The 21,554-nt window shown below is 43.7% G+C and overlaps 1 protein-coding gene across 1 annotated transcript; it reads right to left on the bottom strand.

Moving 5' to 3' along the window:
* Positions 1-1,287: 1,287 nt before the first annotated feature.
* Positions 1,288-2,802, bottom strand: chrm2a (cholinergic receptor, muscarinic 2a; the record flags this gene model as incomplete). The annotated part of the gene is made up of 1 exon (XM_080754066.1): positions 1,288-2,802. Exon 1 carries the CDS (start codon positions 2,797-2,799, stop codon positions 1,288-1,290), a length of 1,512 nt encoding a protein of 503 aa, XP_080610192.1. The 5' UTR covers positions 2,800-2,802.
* Positions 2,803-21,554: the final 18,752 nt, after the last annotated feature.

Consider the following 21,554-nt stretch of genomic DNA (forward strand, 5'->3'; position numbering starts at 1 on the left):
TTTAAAAATGATTTAAACTAGTGAAAACAGCCGATCTACAAGCACACAGTCCTTGTATGATGAAGCAGGGCTTTACTTTGCGAAGAAACGCACACATTTGAAACTTGGAGATACTAGGTTTCTTCCCGACAGTGACGATATTTACACCTCCGTATTATGTTGGTGTGCCCATGGATTCTTGGGACATGAAAAGTGTGCCCATGCAGAAAAAAGGTTGAGAAACACTGCTATACACAATGCTGTTCCTTAGGATTGAAATGGACTGTCCCCTCATAACCAACTAACTGGTACGGTCCCTTCATAACCAACTAACTGGTACGGTCCCCTCATAACCAACTAACTGGTACGGTCCCCTCATAACCAGCTAACTGGTACGGTCCCCTCATAACCAACTAACTGGTACGGGATGACAGAGACGGACAGGAGAGTAGGCAGGAAGAGGGGCACACATGGGCGTGTTGCAGATCCATACAAACACACACACACACACACACACACACACACACACACACACACACACACACACACACACACACACACACACACACACACACACACACACACACACACACACACTGTACACCATCACACACAACAAACACAAATCCAAACAAAACACACATATTACACAGTCTCTCTCTATCGACACGCACATGTGCGCAAACACACACACACACACACACACACACACACACACACACACACACACACACACACACACACACACACACACACACACTGAGTATACTGTAATATATACAGTTATCTACAGATATCATCACTGAACTTCAAACTTGTAAGGTCTGAATTCAGTCAGCCCTATTTTCCCAGTGAGTTATTTTGTACTGTGCGGATCTCTCTGCCTTGTCTTTCCTCTCAGCATCACATCACTTCACTCCGTGTTTTGTCTCAGCTGCATTGTACAGCTTTGTGTATTCTTCGACTCAAACTTTTGTGGTGCCAATATTTTTCTCTTCTGTGCTGCACTGGTAAAAGTCCTCAACACATCTCAATACAACTGGCAGCAGTTGAATTTGTGTAAAGTGCTACAACAGGCTATTGAGAGAGATTGGAAATGAAGGATAACTGTTGGAAAAGTAATTTAAAATGTACTCTCACTGTTTTGATCAAGCACACAGACATTTCAAACGTACGCACGCATGCGCACGCGCTCGCGCGCGCGCACACACACACACACACACACACACACACACACACACACACACACACACACACACACACACACACACACACCCCACAGGTTTGTATCCCCACAAGTCCCCACATTTATCTGGCTGACCTAATGTTCTTGTATTGGCAGAGAAGAAGGTGTTTGAAGGTCTTTTTAAACGTGACATTACACAAGGCGTAGCACGCCGGATTTATGGTGCTGTTGATGTAGCACAGCCAGTAGCCGATGGTCCACACCGTGTTGGGGATACAGCTGGAGCAGAAGGTGTTGATCAGCACCATCACGTTGTAGGGAGTCCAGGTGGCCACGAACGCTACCAGGATGGCCATGATGGTGCGCGTCACCTTCTTCTCCCGCGACGGTGGCCCTTTCTTCTTCTTGGCCGGAGGCTGCTTGGTCATCTTCACGATCTTCCGCGTGACGTGGTTCTGCCGCTCCGTGGCGGGGACGATCTCCACCGTGGCGTTGGAGGGCGTGTAGCAGTCGCCCCCCTTGGGGGACTTGGTCTTGATCTTGATGCAGGTGAGCTTGGAGCCGCCCGCCTTGGCTCGGTGGCATGGAGCGGACTGGGCAGGCCCTGGGCTGGAGTTGCCCCTGCGAGGTACCGCCTCCTCCTCCTTCTGGTTGGACGCGGCCACGCTTCCGGATGTGGAATCGTTGGAGCTCTCCTTCTCCTCTCCGGGGCCAGAGTTGTCCCTGGTGACGTCCTCGCCCTCTGTCTCTCCCTCTCCGGCAGCCGTGGATGGACCCTTGCCGTTCTGCAGTTTGCCGTCGTGCTGATTAGCCACGTCGTCGGTGGTCTGGGTCGGACATCGGTCTGCGCTTTCCCCCGGTACGTTGTTATTGTTGGGTTTAGCAGCATTGTTCCTCCCCTGACCCGGTGACAAGGCCGCAGCGTTGGGTCCTGATGGTTTACGGACGTCCTTCTTTACGCGGCTCTTGCTGGCTTTGGAGATCTGCACGTAGAGCACAATCATTATGATGACAGGCAAGTAGAAGGCAGCGATGGCGGTGCCAAAAGTGACAGCCGCGTTGGAGAAGAACTGAATGTAGCATTCCCCCTCGGGTACCGTCCGCCCGCCGACTATGAACTGCCAGAAGAGAATAGCTGGTGCCCAGAGGATGAAGGACAGAACCCAGGCCCCGGCAATCATCATCCCTGCCATCTTAGTGGTCCTTTTGACAGGATAGCTGAGGGGCTTCGTGACACAGAAGTATCTGTCAAAGCTTATGATGAGAAGATTCATGACAGATGCATTGCTGACAACATAGTCCAAGGCCAACCACAGGTCGCACACCACTGGCCCCAGGGGCCAGTACCCCATGACTATATAGACTGTATATAAGTTCATGGAGCACAGTCCAATAATTAGATCAGCACATGCCAGGCTGAATAAAAAATAGTTGTTGACAGTCTGTAGATTCCGATTAACCTTGATGGAAAGCATGACCAGGATATTTCCAATGACTGTGACCAGGCTGAGTGAACCAGCCACCAACACGATGAACACCACCTCCACCGTCTTATAAGGACTTTCACTCTCCTCCACGATTTCTGTCTCGTTGCCCTGGGAGGCATTCCAGTAGGAGAAGTTGAATACATCCATGGCATTTGGTCTTTGTTCCCCGCTCCTACTTAGAAGGAACCTGCAGAAGAGAACAAAAGTAAAGAGAATTACTTGTTAAAGTTCTCATAACATAAAGTTTCCTGAACTCAATTACAACCCCCGCAAAAAAATGAAATTTGAACATTGAGTGGATTTTCTGAGGTCTGGGATTTTCGGAATAATTGGGCTCAGAAAAGCGATTGCTCGTCTTTGATGTCACAGACGGGCAATCCCGCCCCCTCTCCTCCCAGCCCCTCCCCTCCCCCTCTTTCTCCCCCAGTGGGGGCCGAGCAGACGCGATGATTGACAGGCAAAATTCCTCAACGGCGCAAGGCAAAAAGTATATTTTTTCAAAGGCCGCAGAACACAGAGGGCGGCTTGCACCAACACGGTTTAAGCCTTAAACTGGTTTAAATCAAGGTTTATCTTTTAATCACCTTGCACCAAACCTTAAACCTAGTTTTCATTAATCAGGTTTAGTTTTAAACCATCCTTTTAATCTTCGTTTGAATCTTCACTGTAAACCTGGATTACTGTTAATCCTGTTGCACCACTACTTTAAACTTTGATTTAAACATCAGTAAGGGATTCATTTTAAACCTGCTGTAGAGGTGGTTTAAATGCAAACATGCCATTGACATGAATGGGGGTCCCCCTCCACAGAGGGAAGCCTCACAGCCAGCCCTGCAGGCTTGCATCTGTAAACTGCAGACAGTGTTTCACAGCTGAAAACAAACATCTCATCATATTGTTGTCTTCAATACATCCTTGTAGTAGCCTACTGTACATCGGCTATCTTAAATTAGCGAACATTTAAATATTTACAGGGACATAATACAGACATTTGTCATGGAAGCTTGTGGACTTCCCAAGCAACATGGAGACGTTTTAATTTTCGAAATCGCTTCATAATTGACTCAAATGTGAATGTGATCAAAACTGTGGTCTTTTCTTGCTTCCTTTGTAGCCGCGCATCGCATCGCCGCACCGCACTGTGTAGCGTCCGAGCGCCATCATCGTATGACGGAGCGTTATATTTTTTGTTTTGTTTTGGCTGCAGGCGCTCTTCTTAACATAGGCCTGCCTACATTCTCCTAGAAGTGAATAAAAAAGTAACGCTAATGATATTAGGCTCAAGAGAATAGCCCAATAGCATATTCAAGTTTGTTTATATCGAAATCCAAGATGGAGGACATTTAAACCATGAATTAATCACAGTTTATGGTTTTAATCACAGGTTAAGGGTTTAATCACAGATGTGTTAAGCAATGCTTAAATTTAAGTGGTGCAACGCACCTAGATTTAAAATAAAACCTAGATCAACAAACCCTTGATTAACCCTAAACTAAGATTTATTTAATCCCTTTTGGTGCAAACCGCCCAGAGAGTAAAAAAAAACTGCCATGGCTCACTGGAATGGATTTTTCAGTTAAAACCTTTTAATACACATTTGAAGGACCATGATAAAGACTTTTATGTTTTGTCAAAACAGCAAACAGCTGATAAAATGACCGGCCTGAGCTCCTTGTGAGTCTGAGTGACAGAACTTGGCATTGTGGTGGTATAGCAATCATTATCACACACAACACATGCAGCACTGAAAAGTAATGGACCACATGCTGGAAGCACCCCATTACCATACAGTTGGTACCAGTAAGACTCCCTAATCGGGAGATAAGCGACCGTTGGTCGCTTATCTCCACAAATAGGCCAATATCTCCGCATCAGTATGACATCACACTGCTGACATCAGTATGACATCACACCGTACACAAATGACCCTTATATAAGACCGGCATTATCTACCGACAGATTAGTAACAAGATGTCAAAATCGTTGAAGGTTGAATCTCCAGATATGGAGATAACCAACACATCCCTCCATATATGGAGATAACCGACGAATCTCACTAAGTCTGACCTCACAAGCCCCATATTTGGACACGAACAACATATAACTCCATATATAGAGACATAGCTGCTGACATCAGTATGACATCACACTGCTGACATCAGTATGACATCACACCGTACACAAATGACCCTTATATAAGACCGGCATTATCTACCGACAGATTAGATGCAAGCAGGATCTCGACTCTGACACAACTCATCGGCTCATAAGCTGGTTCTCCCTCCATATATGGAGATAACCGACGAATCTCACTAAGTCTGACCTCACAAGCCCCATATTTGGACACGAACAACATATAACTTCAAAACCTCCATCGTGTCCAAATATGGGGCTTGTGAGGTCAGACTTAGTGAGATTCGTCGGTTATCTCCATATATGGAGGGATGTGTTGGTTATCTCCATATCTGGAGATTCAACCTTCAACGATTTTGACATCTTGTTACTAATCTGTCGGTAGATAATGCCGGTCTTATATAAGGGTCATTTGTGTACGGTGTGATGTCATACTGATGTCAGCAGTGTGATGTCATACTGATGCGGAGATATGAGCAGGGCAAAGGTGTGACGTGTGACCGACGGACGGACGGACGGACGGACAGACGGACGGCCGGTGGAGGTTTTGATACTAAACTGCGACCTGACGGTCGCAATTAACTGGAAGTGGGGGATGCTGGTCATACATACAGTAGCTGTATACTATTATGGTTTGATGAGTGAGAGCCATCTGGAACAAGAGTTGGAGGATTATCAGATAAGGGATATCTTCTCCTTCTCTCTCTCTATGTTAGTGTCTCACCCACCAGATAGCATGTTGCTTAGACAGATGCTAGGCCTGTACTGTAAGTTAGGTGTGATGTTCGACTCAAGTGACTACGGTTGTATAATCAATCATACTTTTTCCAACTGAAAGTCCAAAAACGTGACCATACTACACAGATCCTAGCTTTCCTTTCACTGGTTGCTAGTTTCAGGATTGATTTAAAATATTTACTGACTTACTCGTTCATTTTAAAGCCTTGCAAGGCTAGACTTACATTTTGGATATGCTGGTCCCATACAAGCCTGTGTGCAGATCCTCTCTTGATAGTTTATATTATTATATTTGTTTTATAGCTGTTCATTTTACCATCTGTTTTAATTCAGATTCAGATTCAGATTCAGATACCTTTATTTACCATTGTGTAGAACACATAGGAATTTGTTTTGGCAACAACAAGTGTGCATTCATTCAGTCCTCTTTTTTCACAAATAACATGCGAACAACAACACAAAACACCGTGCAAGAAATAAATAAATATATGATATAAGGTAAAGTGCCGTAGTGTTCAGTCCAATAGTGCAACATAGTCACATTATAGTTCTTTTCCTGGTATCCCTAGGTGGCAGGGGAAAAAGGGAAACCAGCGTCCGTGAGCAGCCTGGCGGCTGAGGGGAAAAAACTGCGTTTGTATCGCTCTGTCTTGGCCCCCAGGTGCCGCATCCTTCTCCCAGAGGGGAGCAGGGTGAGGAGGCTGTGGCCAGGGTGGGAGGGGTCAGCCATGATCTTTCTTGCCCTCCTCAGCGCCCTGGAGTCGTGCAGGGACTTGAGGGAGGGCAGGGGACGGCCAATCACCCTTTCTGCAGAGCGTATCACCCGCTGCAGCTTGATGAGATCTCTTGCGCATGCAGCGGGGAACCAGGTGATGATGGAGTGGGTGAGGATGGATTCTATGATGGCCGTGTAAAACAGGGTCATCATGGCCCTCGACAGTCTGTATTTCCGCAGCTGGCGAAGGAAGTACATCCTCTGCTGGGCCTTTCTCAGGAGGGTATCAATGTTAAGTTCCCACTTCAGATCCCTGGAGATGATCATCCCCAGGAACTTGCAGGACTCAACAGCGTTCACCTGGATGTCTTCCAGCATGATGGGAGGGGGCGGGGCTGGGTCCCTCCTGAAGTCAACCACCATCTCCACTGTCTTCAGAGCATTTAGCTCCAGGTTGTTGTTGTTACACCAAATCCGCAGCCGCTCGATCTCCCTCCTGTAGGCTGACTCGTCCTCGTTAGAGATCAGGCCTACCAAGGTGGTGTCGTCCGCAAACTTAACTTAACTTAATACTGGTGATACGGACATCATTAGTATCATGTCAGTATGATGGTCAGTATGATGACAGTATCATGGTCAGTATGTTGGTTAGTATCTTGTCAGTATCACGACATTATCATGTCAGTATCATGTCAGTATCATGGTCAGTATCATGACATTATCATGTCAGTATCATGACAGTATCATGGTCAGTATCATGACAATATCATGTCAGTATCATGTCAGTATCATGGTCAGTATCATGACATTATCATGTCAGTATCATGTCAGTATCATGACATTATCATGTCAGCATCATGGTCCGTGTCATGTCAGTAGCAGAGTGAGTAGACAGAAATGGTGCCAATGAGCATTAGCAAGGACAAATTATACCAGTGGTTCCCAAATGTTTTAGCTTGTGACCCAAAAGCGAAATTAGACGTTTGCCAAGGACCCAGACTAGTGAAAACAGCAGATCTACAAGCCCACGCATCACTTCGCACTGTGAGCTTGTAGATCGTCTATTTTCACTACTTCTTAAACATTTGTTTTCTAATGTATGTGTAAGTTCTTAGATTTTTCTTTGATGTCTTCATGAAATTACTGGAAAATAAATATTCAATTAATCTTTCATTCATGAAAAATTAAGCTTTTTTAGGGAATGTTTTTTGAAAACGTTTAGAAATAATAATGATTTAAAACAAAATGTAGGAAACAAAAGATTAAGGGACCCATCAAAATGTGTCTGCGACCCACAAATGGGTCACAACCCACTGTTTGGGAACCAGTGAATTATACGAATATAAGGTTCAAAATGAGTGTACTGTACTCCCATCCTTTGGTTCAATTTAAAGTATCAAAGTAACCAAATCATGCACACTTATGATGCAGCTCGATGTTCAACCAGCTTGTGGTTATTGGTATTGGTATGCCCAGGGGCGTCATACCAAATTCTGGGCCCTGGGTACAAGGATTCATTCCGGGCCCCCCATGAATGTTAACTATTTAAAAATAGCAGCTATACAAGCTCACAGCGCGGCACCGAGAGCCGCGCTGTGAGCATGTAGATCTGCTATTTTTGAAAAATCGTGAAAATGTGTGCAAGAAACCTATGTTTCCATGTCAGTGGTGCTCAAACTTTTTCATGTCAAAGGACCCCCATGATGATATATGTATTTGGCCACGGACCCCCATTTCAAAATATCTAGTTCCAATGACCCCCCAGAAGCAAAATTTGAGTTACAAAATGTTTGCTTAAAAAATACATATTCAAAGATTTGCACACATTTTCACGACTTTTCAAAAATAGCAGATCTACAAGCTCGCAGCGTGGCACTCGGTGCCGCGCTGTGAGCTTGTAGAGCTTGTAGATCTGCTATTTTTCGTATAATAGATCTGCTATTTTTCAATAGCTAAAGTTACTAGGGCCCCTCCACCTTGGGCCCTAGTAACTCAGTCCCACTTTCCCCCCCCTTGTGACGCCCCTGGATATGCCTCTTACTGCTCTGGTTACTGAGTTGATGAGCAGTTCCCCTTTATTCGCTCGATTGCTTTCGGCCGCTTACGTACAGTAATTGTTTTGTTATACTCGCAGATTGAGCACTTGATCGAGTCAAAAGTTAACAACACATTATGGCTGGCACTCCACCCTCGCTAGAGTGCTTCTCGTTCCATTTAGGCTTATGAGCCTTAACAGTTGAGCAGTTACTAACTAAGTGAACAGTCACTTATCTGCTTTGCCAGAAATCCCTAATCACTGCATTAGGCATACAGCCACTGTATAAACTGACCTAATCCCCATAAAATGTTTAAGTCCAAAGATTTATATTCAAAATCGCCCAAGAATACAAATGGGACCCACTTGTGACTTGTTGGAGACAAGTGGATTAGCGAAACAACAGGGATCAGTGGAGATGTTCAGAGGACAGAACTCTGTGCACTTTTTCCACCTCTTGTTGCCTTGGCTTAAACCTTATCTCACACCTGAAACCTCTGGCACAACAGAGCAAAATCCCTGGCCCTGCCAGAGTCATACATTTCTTTTCAGCTGAAAAGGGTCCCAGGAGATACAAGCAGAAGCTTCCTTCTGCTTGTTTTGAGTAACACTGCTGTGTGTGCTGAGGAGAAGAACAGCTGCTTTAGCTTTGAGCCCGTGTTATGTTTTATTTAAAAGGATGTCTTAAACGTCGGATTGTGTTTTTCACAGTTTCTTTACAGTCCTCTCACATTATGTTCCATACAAATCTACCAATATACAGGAAGTATTGTCACAATGGCTTTCCGCAGACCAGGTGGTCCCCAGCTAAATGATGGAGAGTTGTAACCAATGGACCCTTAAATCTTTAACTCTTGCGAGTGTAAAATGAAACCCATTTTGCCCTCTCAAGAGTTAAATTATTGTCTACACAAATAGAGAATTGCTATTTTGATCTGTTATCTCTCCTCCCACATCAATACAGCATGGAATTGTGGACAAAATCTCATCCAAAATATTCAGTTTTGGGTCTGAGAGGCTAAAATATCATCAAATGGTGATCCATGGCTCAAATGCAGAATAAATGGTGGCCCTTGATGTGAAAAGGGTTGAAAACCACTGCCGCAGGCGACAGTGGAGACAGAATAAAGATGTCTTCACCACGGTGTTTGACACGCGTGTCTGCTGCATTCAGAGTGCACCGCAGCCCCACAGAGTGCATGCAGTTAACAGTCACCTGGGGAGAATGCCAATTGCTCTCTGGCAGAGCCATCAATCACAAAGGCTACTTCTAAGTCTCACTACTACTCCTGTCAGTGAAAGAGAGTAAAAGTGCACACAGACACATTAATAATGCTGCAACTATTTCCTAAAAGGATAGTATTCTTCTTACTTTTCTACTTTGGCTCATTTCCCCACAATTTCCCCCACTGTCATACTGTAGCCTGAATAATGACACCCTCTTATACCCTTAGCCCTCCCCCCTGCCCTTTTTTGTGCGCACATTATTTACTTGCTTAAAGGAAAACTGCCAAACTTCAACCAAAATAAATCCCATTGTTCTGAAGAGATCAAAAATAAAGTGTCATCGTGTATGATGAATGTACTGTATGCCCAGTGACGTGAAACGATGCATTTTGTGGAGAAATGCAACGAAGACAAAGCTTTGCCACGCTATATTGGCCAAAGTTTCCCTTTAACATTATGGCAATGCATTCTGCAAACCGCTATTCTCCCCCTCATTTGGTGTGTTTAAGAAGTGTGAGTCAGGTCAGTTGGTGCCGAGGGAGGATGTGAATAAATGAGTTGAGCATTGTTCTATGTTTGGACTTTAGGTGTTCCTGGGGTTGGCTCACTAGAGCTGAAAATTGCTTGTGCCCTTTGGGAGTCCAGCGGAACGACCTCTCAATTTCTCCAGAACTTCGGTGCCGTCTTTGTTTTTTCTAGTTGGCCAATGGCTGAAAACCTTTTTTAAAACAAAAGCATCAAAGAAATAAAGGACTGCCTCGATGACAAAGGAATCCCACCTTGCTTTGTGGCTACAGGTCACTGCCTCTGTCAGAGACGGGCCACACATGTTGCTGCATGCCTTAAACACATGCACCGTAGCATCTACTCTGGGGGCAAATATTTGGCGAAAATAGCAGGTCTACAAGCTCAAAACACAGCAAGAAGCGGTGTACAGGGAAAGGAGCATACCAACTATTACCACATACTCCTGTATAGGGGGGGGGCCTGGCAACAGTAGAAAAGAATTGTATACAGTACAGTAGTATCATGCTTGCTCTTTCTTGACGCAGCATGAATATGGATGACACTTAAAATCAGAAAAGAGCTTTGAAGCAGCACTTTAAGTGATGCATTACACAGACTCCCCAGCGATCAGGTTCCCATTCCCCATCTCTGAGCACTGATCCAAGGTAAAGCCCAGGGCCTTCGGCCCCCTGCCTCAGATGATTAGATGCATTTTTATGGATGGACGTCTCCATGGGTGTTTGCAGGGTTAGACCCTCGTTTACGGTGCCGTTTGCGGAGGAACATGACTGGAATGCACAAGCTGTCATCACTGCAGTGCAGCTGGTTCCGCAGGGGGTAGAGATCTGTGTAATGTTCCTCTCAGTGGTATCACACTGCATGGACTTTATCGAGGCGAGAGAAAATATCACTTGAGTTGCACATCCTCAGCTCAAGGCTTCTCTACTCTGGTGCCATTAGCTGCATAGATATCAGTTTTTTATTGAATGCTTGCTCAGACTGTTTGACTAAGTTCCCTAACTTTTTCACTGATCATTAAATTGCTCCTCCCTAGTGGCTTTAGGAAGACTTTCAGCAAAGTTGTTCATTAAACATCTCCACAAAGGTACATATAGATAGATAGATAGATAGATATAGATAGATAGATACCTTTATCATCCCAAGGGGGAAATTCAGTACATGTCTGGTTAACACATTAATTAGGGAATTTTAGCAAGATGTTTGGACCATCTGTGAAAAAATTTACCGGTACTACAAATAGCTTTCTTCACCAATGTGTTCTTATAGGTGTCTAGAATCACCTCTCAATTAATGCAAACCCAATTCCTCAGGGAAAATCCTGGAGAGCCAATCAAAGTTAATAGGGCTTGGGTGAAAAATATGGGCGAAAAATATATATATATAAATAAATAAAAATGTAAGTCTAAAATTAACTTGTGAGGTGTCTAACTATAGGTGTTATCAGGGGTGCTGAATCCATTCCAACCATTATCTTTTAGTAAGAAATTCTCCCTGGCCATATAATATTCATATATTGGCTATTGTTAAGCTGTAATGTAAAGCACAGCGTGTAATCAACGGTAGGGGATGGACATCTTTCTTGACATCCAAGCCCAGCAAGATGCCATCATCACAGCCGGCTGTGAAATCTTCAAACTCAGGACTTGAGATTTGAGATGTTCAGCAAGCATGCTGCTACTGGGAATATCAGACCAGAGAAACTGCCCCCGACTACAGCAGGGGCAGCACAACATTCTCTCCGGGCATATCTCCAAACCAAAGACTGGCTACTGCTACAAAGTCCTAGCCTGGCGGGGCCCGAAGTCATCTGCGTTCACTCACTCATTCCTTCCACAGTATAACGTCTGGCCTTCAGCCTATTGGCAGCTTGAAAAGTGGGCGGGAGTACTTGCCTTGACAGACAGACTCCTCTAACCAATCAGCGTAGCAAAACATCTCTCAGCCAGTCGGAAGAACGGCAAACAAACACGTTTTTTTCGTCCGATGAACTCCGCTAGCGCATCCCCCGTGTTACTTTTTAATTATTGTAATTGATTCCAACTCTGAAATAACTGCACTTATTGCTTGTTTTATTGTTAGAGCGTTAACTGTTACACTTGTTGCATCGCGAGGGCAGCCATTGTTGTTTTGAAAATGCTGGAGCATGCATCTACGCCACCGTCTACACATGGACCAATCAGGGAAAGCTTTTCACTTGTTGTCAGGAAAGACTACGTTTGTTGTGCGGAAGCAGTCACTGATTGGCCCCGATCAGAGAATAATCAGTGTACTGGCTGCCAATCCGGGGAAGTCCAGACGTTATACTGTGGAAGGAATGAGTGAGTGAACGCAGATGACGTCGGGCCCCGCCAGGCTAACAAAGTCCATCACTGGATATCCTCAGCTACGGGTGGGAACTGGAAGGAGAAGGCTATGCACTAGGGGTGTAACGATATAGTAACTGTATCGAAATATCGTTTTTAACTTAAAAAATCGAAGTATATCGAAATGAAAACAGCTAAAATCGAATCGAATCGTTTTATTTTGTATCGTATCGAATCGGCAGTGCAAAGAATCGATTCTATCGATACTACCTACTTGTGCATTGTATTTAGCATTTTTAAGAAGAAAAAATTAAAAGGGAGTGGTTTAATTACTTTTCCTTTCCATATAGCTACTCTGGTCTATCTATAAATGTGTGTAATCTCAAGGTGCAGGTTTGTCAATATACAATGACCATGTATTTGGCGGATAATCACTGTGTTTACTTATTTATAACCATAATAGTACATGTTTCCCTTAAAAACCTGCACTATCCACACCTTTCACACATATTTAATTTCTTTGCTAAATAGTTACTATATCGATTTTAAATCATTGAATCGAATCGTATCGTATCGCCATGAATTAACCAATATCGTCCATGTATCGTATCGTCAACCATGTATCGTGATATGTATCGAATCGCTATTAAAATGTATCGTTACACCCCTACTATGCACCAGTTACCACAAACCCAATTGGGTATATGCACATTCTACTTCCAGGTGTCTTTCGACTTCCTTCACAGGTGTTACTGATGTTACTAATTAAGGCTCTGTTTGATTTATTGTGCAGTGGTTCTTTAATTTCAAGGACCCCCATAACTCTATACAAATGGAATCAACAAATGGAATCAAATGGACCCTTAGAAGTAGAACAAAATGGAGTACAGTATATGCATATACCCCATTGCCCCAGACTGAAATTCATCAGCTGCAACTGTAAGGGAGACTGTAGTACACGCAGGTGCTGCTGTAAAAAGCAGGGGGTCAAGTGTATATCTGCTTGTGGCAAGTGTAATGGAGAATGCAAGCCAGGCAGACGAGATGTAATAAAATATGTTCTTATGGAAAATGAGTTGTTTTTTTTACTCACAACTAATGGTTGGAATAGATTCAGCACCCCTGAAAACCCCTATAGTTAGACACCTCACAAGTTAATTTTAGACTTTTCATTTTTTTTCACCCAAGCCTTCGTCCCCACACGCAGACAGTGTATCCCACTGAGCATGTGCACAGTAGGTGTACACTCTTATCAAGTGTTTAGAAATATTTTCTTATTTTATTTTTCAGAATAGAATCAATTCAACAATACCCCAATCCCCTACCGTTGATTATACACTGTGCTGTACATTACAGCTTAAAGCTATAGGCCTACTGTGTAATTTGCTCAACTAGTGGTCAGTAGCGCTATAGCAAACCGCGGTCGCGTCTGCTTTTTTCGGCCGTTTTTCGCCGCGGACCGGGCCTTCAGACCCCCGCGTCCGCCTCGCCCGTCTCGCCACGCATCCGTAGTGTCCCTCTGCGGACCGGCGTTGGGGAGGTTTACAGGCTAGACTTCTAGACCAGTGTAAACAAAGCTGTTGAAGCAAGCTATTTCCTGAAGAGACCTCAAGATGCAATGTCATTGGCCGGTAGTGTATCATGTGTGTATGATCTGCAATGTGATTGGCCAACGTATACACAACGTATACGGATGATGCAGATGACGTCATTTTGCCGTGAAATCCCGCCCCTGTCACGGCTAAGTAGAAAACATATAAAGAAAAGGCTTTTGGGGCTGAAATTAACGGAGTGGGGGTTCTAAAACTTTAGCGATTTAATAGTTAGGACAATTTTAAGATATGTTTTATAAAAAAAGTTACATAGTATAACTTTAAAGCTATACTGTGTAAGTTGCTCAACTAGTGGTCAGTAGCGTCCGCGTCTTTCGGCCGTTTTTCGCCACGGACCGGGCCTCACACCCCCGCGTCACCCCCGCGTCTGCCTCCACCTCGCCGAGATCTATCTTTGGAGGGGTCCCTGGTTCCTGTGCGTTCAGGCATTCCGGAGAAACGGAGTGTTTCACCCGAGTATAGATAGAGACACACGGGCGCCTACAAATATGGCCGCCCTATTGTGATAGCTAGCGACCCCACTTCAAGATGCGCTGTGATTGGCCGGCAGTGTATAACCCTCGCTGTGATTGGCCGGTAGTGTATGATGACGTCATTTTGCCGGGAAATCCCGCCCTTGTCACTGCTAGAAGAAAATATATAAAGAGAAGGCTTCAGAAGCTGAAAATAACGGAGTGGGTGTTCTAAAACTTTAGCGATTTAAGAGTTAGGACAATTTTAAGATTTGTTTTATAAAAAAAAGTTACATGGTATAACTTTAACACTAACCAATATACCAATATTATATGGCCATTGGCCAGGGTCCAGGGAGACATTTTTACTAAAGAATAATGGTTGGAATGGATTCAGCACCCAGTTAGACACCTCAAAAGTTAATTTTAGACTTCTAAAGGTTCCTTCGATTGGCTCTCCAGGATTTCCCCAGAGGAATTGGGTTTGCATTAATTGAGAGGTGATTCTAGACACCTATAAGAACACATTGGTGTAGAAAGCTATTGGTACTGGTAGTAAAGCTTTTCACAGATGGTCCAAACATCTTGCTAAAATTCCCTAATTACATTAAGACCTGAGGCTGATTCTACAAACCTTCTTCGAAACAGCTTTCGTGTGTTCCTATACCAGTGGTGCTCAAACTTTTTCAAGGCAAGGACCCCCAAAATTAAATGTAAATTATTTGGCCACGGACCCCTATTTCAAAATATTTCGTTCCAGGGACCCCCAGAAGCAAAGTTAAAAATGTTCACTTTATATTATTCAAACGTTTGAACACATTTTCACAATCTTTAAAAAATAGCAGATCTACAAGCTCATAGCGCGGCACGAAGTGACGCATTATATGAGCTTGTATATCTGCTATTTTTGAATATCCAAATAAAATTGTGGTTAAAATGGTTAAAATCATAGACGCTTTCCCGGTCTTAATGGGCCTATAGTAAACATTTTATCTTCAAAATTGTAAACAGATTAGGCCCTTCTTGCCATCTCCACTGCATGATCCTATCCATGATCCTACATTGAATATTGTTTCACAAAATGAAGCATAGGTAGCGTTAGTTTATGCAGGACATGTGAGTCTTGCCCGCCTCAGGCTGTAATCAGCCGTCAGTCAGATCCTTTCCTCATTAACAAATCTGCTGATCATAACATCACTCTGTCTAATCCAATCAGAGCTCACTGTTGAGTCAAAACTCAGCAGTAAAGTAGAAAAACTACACTTCCCAGAGTCCAGCAGCAAAATGGCCACCCGTTACCTGATTGGGAGCACCTGAAAAGGAATGGAGGTTCTGAATTGAATTCATCCAAGCAAACAATCTCCAGCCAGGCACGGATTATGGCTTGTGCAGTCTGTGCACGTGCACAGGGCCCACATCCAATAGGGGCCCACCAATTCATAGGTTTTTTATTTATTTATGATCTTATAAACACGCTAAGAAGAAGAAAATCTGAAATTCGCCTTTTTTGACCCTTTGAAGCACCCATAGCTTGACTTCTAAACCAATCACAGCGAATGGGGGGCGGGAGGTATAGGACTACTGGTTTCTCAACCAATCACAGTGACTCTCTGAACCTCTCTCTGACAGCGCGCTGATAAACAAACATGGCACCGGCTTCATCTAAATGCCAGAATTAAACGGTTGTTTCACAGTGGAATATGCGACCTGGGGTTAACTATACAGATATCCATAGGACATGATAGCTTTTACATTTACCTTACGTGAACTAAAGTTTTCGGCGCTGCCCAAAGAAGCTGGATGACGTGATTTGTTGTGTGCCTCCAAGGAATAGCACTTTCTATAGACATCTGCACACCTCAATATAAAATTGGATAGGCCTATTTTCTTGTCATTTTCTTAAGGTAAGACATGGCTTTATTTTACTAACTGTTCACTATGGAGTTAGCCAGCCTTTTTTCTCCTCCTCCGTGTGTGTGTGTGTGTGTGTGTGTGTGTGTGTGTGTGTGTGTGTGTGTGTGTGTGTGTGTGTGTGTGTGTGTGTGTGTGTGTGTGTGTGTGTGTGTGTGGTTGTGGATCTTTGGTCTGGTATGGTTGTGGTCAGTGTGGTTGTGTTGTGCCCACATTGTGTGTTGGCCTGTTGGGGTGCCCCGCGGACTGCGGTGCGTGTCCGAGCAGTGCTCGACTTGGGACTCCGCTAGCCGCTGCAGAGCGCCGTGGTGCGGTGTGGTACACGGGCCGGTACAGGACGCAAGCGGCCCGGTGCGGGACGCTTGCTAGCGGGCGGTGTGGATCAGGGGTGGGGGGCCTTCGCGATGTGGTCGCACAGGGCCTATCTTCCATTTAATCCGTCCGTCTCCAGGGAGCAGAAGCTTCAAAGAAATCTAAGTTCCACTCAGGAGTTCAGTCCAAAGACGTCAATGGTCGTTTAAATGTTTATTTACTTATGTTGTTTCAATGCTAATTTTTAACTGTTAAAGTTTAGTTTGAAACGTAAAAGGTTAAAATGTTAATTTAAAACTCTTCCTAAATTCTGGTAAATTTATGAATACCATGTTAAAATGAAAGTGGAAAAGGGCTGATCTGCAAGCTCGGATTAGCTATTTTTCTTCGATTTAAAGGGCTTAATTGTTCATTTGACTTAAATGTCAAAGCATTTCACTGAAGATATTTATTGAAAACATTGTTTAGAAAATGTTGGTTAAAAGAAGCAACATCTTGTTTCCGTCTTTGAAGGTTTTTAACCTGATTACTGATAATTGAAGGACCAGTCAACAAGGATGCCAGCTGATAACGAAAAGAAAGTTGACTGAGTTTTAAATCTAAGTCGAGTCCTTATGTCTTTTTGGAGCCGAAACAGAGATGGAACTTGACACTCACACTCAGTAAGGGAGGCTCCTTTAAATACGGCTTGCAGTCAATAGCATGTCTTTGATCCGAAGCTTCGGATCTGCTGCTGCTTAGCTGCCTCCTCCACCCCAGCCTCCACCTTTTGATCAGTCTGGCATAGGCACACATACTTGTGATTTTATGCCTGCTGATTCAAGCTAATATGTCAATGTATTGCTATTGTATCCTTATGGGGGGGTTTGTATTCCATTTGTTGCAATAAATGGTTAAATCTACTTTGACGTGAGTGTTCCTGACAAAACCAATGTGACCCATTGATACATTTTAATGTGTCAAAATGGGTTTCGATTGTTCTAGGTATTAGGTTATACAGAATATACTTATACTAAATTTGGTATGGCGTTTCATTTTTAATTTGTATGTTTTTTCTCTTTGTCATGTCACTGTGGTGTATTTGTACATTTCTTTGTGTGTCTCTGCTCTCCGCTGCGCTGATGGTGTATGGAGATAACCGTGTATAATGTATTAGATTCTATTGTAAAAGTTTGAGTGATAATGGAATATTATGACAACATGCCACCATCTCATTGTTCGGATAACGCGCGCGCGCGTGTGTGTGTGTGTGTGTGTGTGTGTGTTCATAATGATTCCAGTATGTGTCTTGATCACATTATCAGAGCTGTATCAAAAGTGTGAAGTGGTTTTAAATGGCCTCCTGCAGAGCCAGTGTAAATATTTACACCGAGCTCGATCTACCCTCATAGAATATTGTGACAGGCACTTGTCACCAGCAGCTATGCAACACTGCTCTTCTCCCTCCCGCGAGGGATCAGTTGTGGCAAGCCGCCTCGGAGGCATTTGGATAAATTGCCCTGCTGACTAGCTAGGTGTGACAGAGCTTCGAGCGAACCTTGCACTTGGAAGCTGGCAAATGGTACAAAGTGGACGTGAAGGAAGTGAGAGAAGCTAATGGAGAGTTAACAACCAGTAAATGACATTTTGGGGCTGGGCAGGAAACACACATACTGTAACACAAACAAACAAACAAACATTCAACAGCCATGTTTCCCCTGAGAGCTTCTCAGTGGTCTGAAGATGGTGTAGAACACTTTCCCAAACTTTCATGTCAAGGACCCCAAAATTGACACTTATTAGACCGCGGACCCCCCATTTCAAGAGATATGTCAGGGACCCATATAAGAGAAGATTTTTAGGGCTCTAGCAGAGATTCACCCATTTCAATTTCACATGCATTAGGCTGGACCCCCATTTAAAGGCATTTATATCTCTGGGACCCCAGTAAGGGTCCATTTGGTTCCTAAATGTCATTTAGCTGGGGACTCCCTGGAACTCCCTCAAGGTTTGGGAACCACTGGCAGAGAGAAAGTGGGAAAAAATTCAAGGAAATGTCTTTTTGTAAAAGCCTTCCATGTGCATTAAGCATCCATTTTTGCTGTGATGATTTAAAGGAGACGAGAGTTGACCAGACACTATTCCGTTGTGCAGTGGTGTCGCACCAAATTCTGGGCCCTGGGTACAAGGATTCACTGCGGGCCCCCCATGAATGTTCTTCATAGGGGGAGGGGGTTTAACCCATTTTGACTGTGAACAAATTATTACGTGTTATTTTGTGCTTTAACTATTGAAAAATAGCAGATATACAAGCTCACAGCGAGCTTGTAGATCTGCTATTTTTGACAGTGTCAGTGTTGCTCAAACTTTTTCATGTGAAGGACCCTCAAAATGATATGTATTTGGCCACGGACCCCCATCTCAAAATATTTAGTTCCGGGGACCCCGCAGAAGAATAATTTGAGTTGCAAATGTTCGCTTAAAAACACATATATTCAAAGATTTGCACACATTTTCACGACCTTTCAAAAATAGCAGATCTACAAGCTCGCAGCGCAGCACTCGGTGCCGTGCTGTGAGCTTGTATATCTGCTATCTTTCAATAGCTAAAGTATACAATAATTAAGGCCCCTCCAACTTGGGCCCTACTAACTCAGTCCCACTTTTCCCCCCCTTGTGACGCCCCTGCCGTTGTGCTCAGAATGGCTCATTGCTCCCCTTTCTAGTTTTCTGTTGATGAATCATCTTGACTCCCATTGGCTAGAAGCCCACAATTCTTCCACACTGACCTTTAGATGCCCACTACCCAGAAATGATACTCCTCATACTGTGGCAGCCAGTGTTAGGCAACTAGTTACTAGTATTAGATTACAGTAATATTATTACTTTAGCCAGTAACCAGTTGTGTAAGGGATTACTCTGCCAAAACAGTAATATTACACCATAGGCCTATTACTGTAAAAAATAGCCTAGTTACATATTAGGCCTACTCTGGTTTAGTCAGCAGTCTTTTGAAAACATTTTGTTTAAAAGGTCAAGAGAGATTGCTGCTATATTTTACAGACATTTTGGCTTATTGTTGACTCTTATGATTGTTATTTAAAATGATTCAGCTCTAATAGGAGCCGGCTAAACAGATTGTGTTGTTGTACATCTTATACGTACTTTTTCTTTCTTTTCTTTTGCTGATGGGGGGGGCTAAAGTAATATAATTGCGAAAACCGGCACATCTTTTCCGCGTATCCGCGTACCTCTGTAGGTCACGCTCTCGCTTCACTGTGGTGATATCACACCAACAGAATTCCTTTTATGCCCATATATGGAGTTCCCTGATGTCATCTCATATCTAACAGGACTTCATATGGGAATGCCCATATACTGTATGGAGACCACGTCGGCCTCATACCACACTAAATGACACTGTGTGTCATTTTAAGGTGCCCTCTATTCCCTATACACCCCCCCCCCCCTATTGATATTCTGGCTACTTTGCCATGTTAGCCTCCGTTGCCATCTGTGAGAAATGACACTGTCACGTATGACCTCTGGCGCACTGTCATCGCTCATCCAGCAGCACTGATATACTCTAAGCTGCCTTATTTCAGACCTAAAAATAAATGACACTTTTGGCGGATTTTCTCAAACAGTGAAGATAAAGAAATTACTGGAAGCGTGCCGCAGTCTTCTGCTGTGCAAATTTTATGTAAACCAAGCTAAGCTGTTTTTGGGGTAGACACAGGTCAATAAAGAGATATTTTTTCCTTTTTACTGCTGCTAACCACAGCTGACAGCTCAGAAGCCACATGGCGATGTGGAATATCACACAATCCACTCTGTGTGATATGGAAAAACACATCGGAACCCAGATGATAATGAAAGAATAAAAATAAAAAAGCAGGCTGAGAAGGTTAGGCAGACGAGTACATTTTCCTCCTATCACACTGAGAGCTTAAAACCAGTGTGCAGATGTTATAACCTTCAAGGCCCATGGGCGCGATAAAGATAACGATAATTATCTGACGTCATGACGTGATAGCGCGGAAAGTGATCCATGCAATATCATTTACGGCAGGGGTGCCCACACGTTTTTGACTGGAGAGCTACTTTTAAAATGACCAGCTCAACATGATCTACCCACCCCAATGGGAAATGGAAGTGATAGGTTTTTGGGTTCTTTGTGATGCCTACTGACTTGAAACCAAAGCATTGCATTGTGAGGGGTTGCCTACTTTAGAAGCAGTGAAGGGAGCTGACAGGCAAGTCAAGTCACCTTAGTTCAAGTGACAGATGCCAAAATGAGGGGTTTTGTGATTTTTGTTTATAAATATTTCCCTTTATATTAGGGGCATGTCATATGGTCTACCTGCACATCCTTTGTGATCTACTGGTAGATCACAATCTACCTTTTGGGCACCCCTGGTTGTGGTGTGGATGCTGCCATCCACTTCAATTGAGAACTATATATTTTTTAATCTTTATCTTTATCGCGCCCAGTGAGAATGGCCCTCAAGTCTTGCCTTGATTTCCTGCACCTGACCTAAACACAGGTAAAAGATGTGCACACAATCTCCTCTTTGTATGTGTGTCCAATATCTCGGGAACTGGCAAACTGAGTGTGAGTGTATTGCCGAGGACCCTATAGGGCATTGGTTCTCAAAATGGGACCCCAGCTAAATTTGTTAATATAGCATCGCAATCATTTTTAACCACTTTAACCATATTTTGCTTTGGCTATATCATGGCCAAATACAGTACATACAGTATCATTTTGGGGGTCCTTGAACTGAAAACGTTTGAGAACCACTGCCCTAGGGAGTGCAGTGTGGGAAGTCGGTCGGCTCAGCAGTTGTAAGACAAATATTAATCCACAAATCTCTGATGTAATCAATATTATGTTAACTTATAGCGCTTATGTCACAGACTGGCCTCTAGGCTACTCTGATAATGCGTACTCCA

Source organism: Nannobrachium achirus (assembly GCF_963921795.1).
Source record: "Nannobrachium achirus genome assembly, chromosome: 23".
Taxonomy (NCBI): domain Eukaryota; kingdom Metazoa; phylum Chordata; class Actinopteri; order Myctophiformes; family Myctophidae; genus Nannobrachium; species Nannobrachium achirus.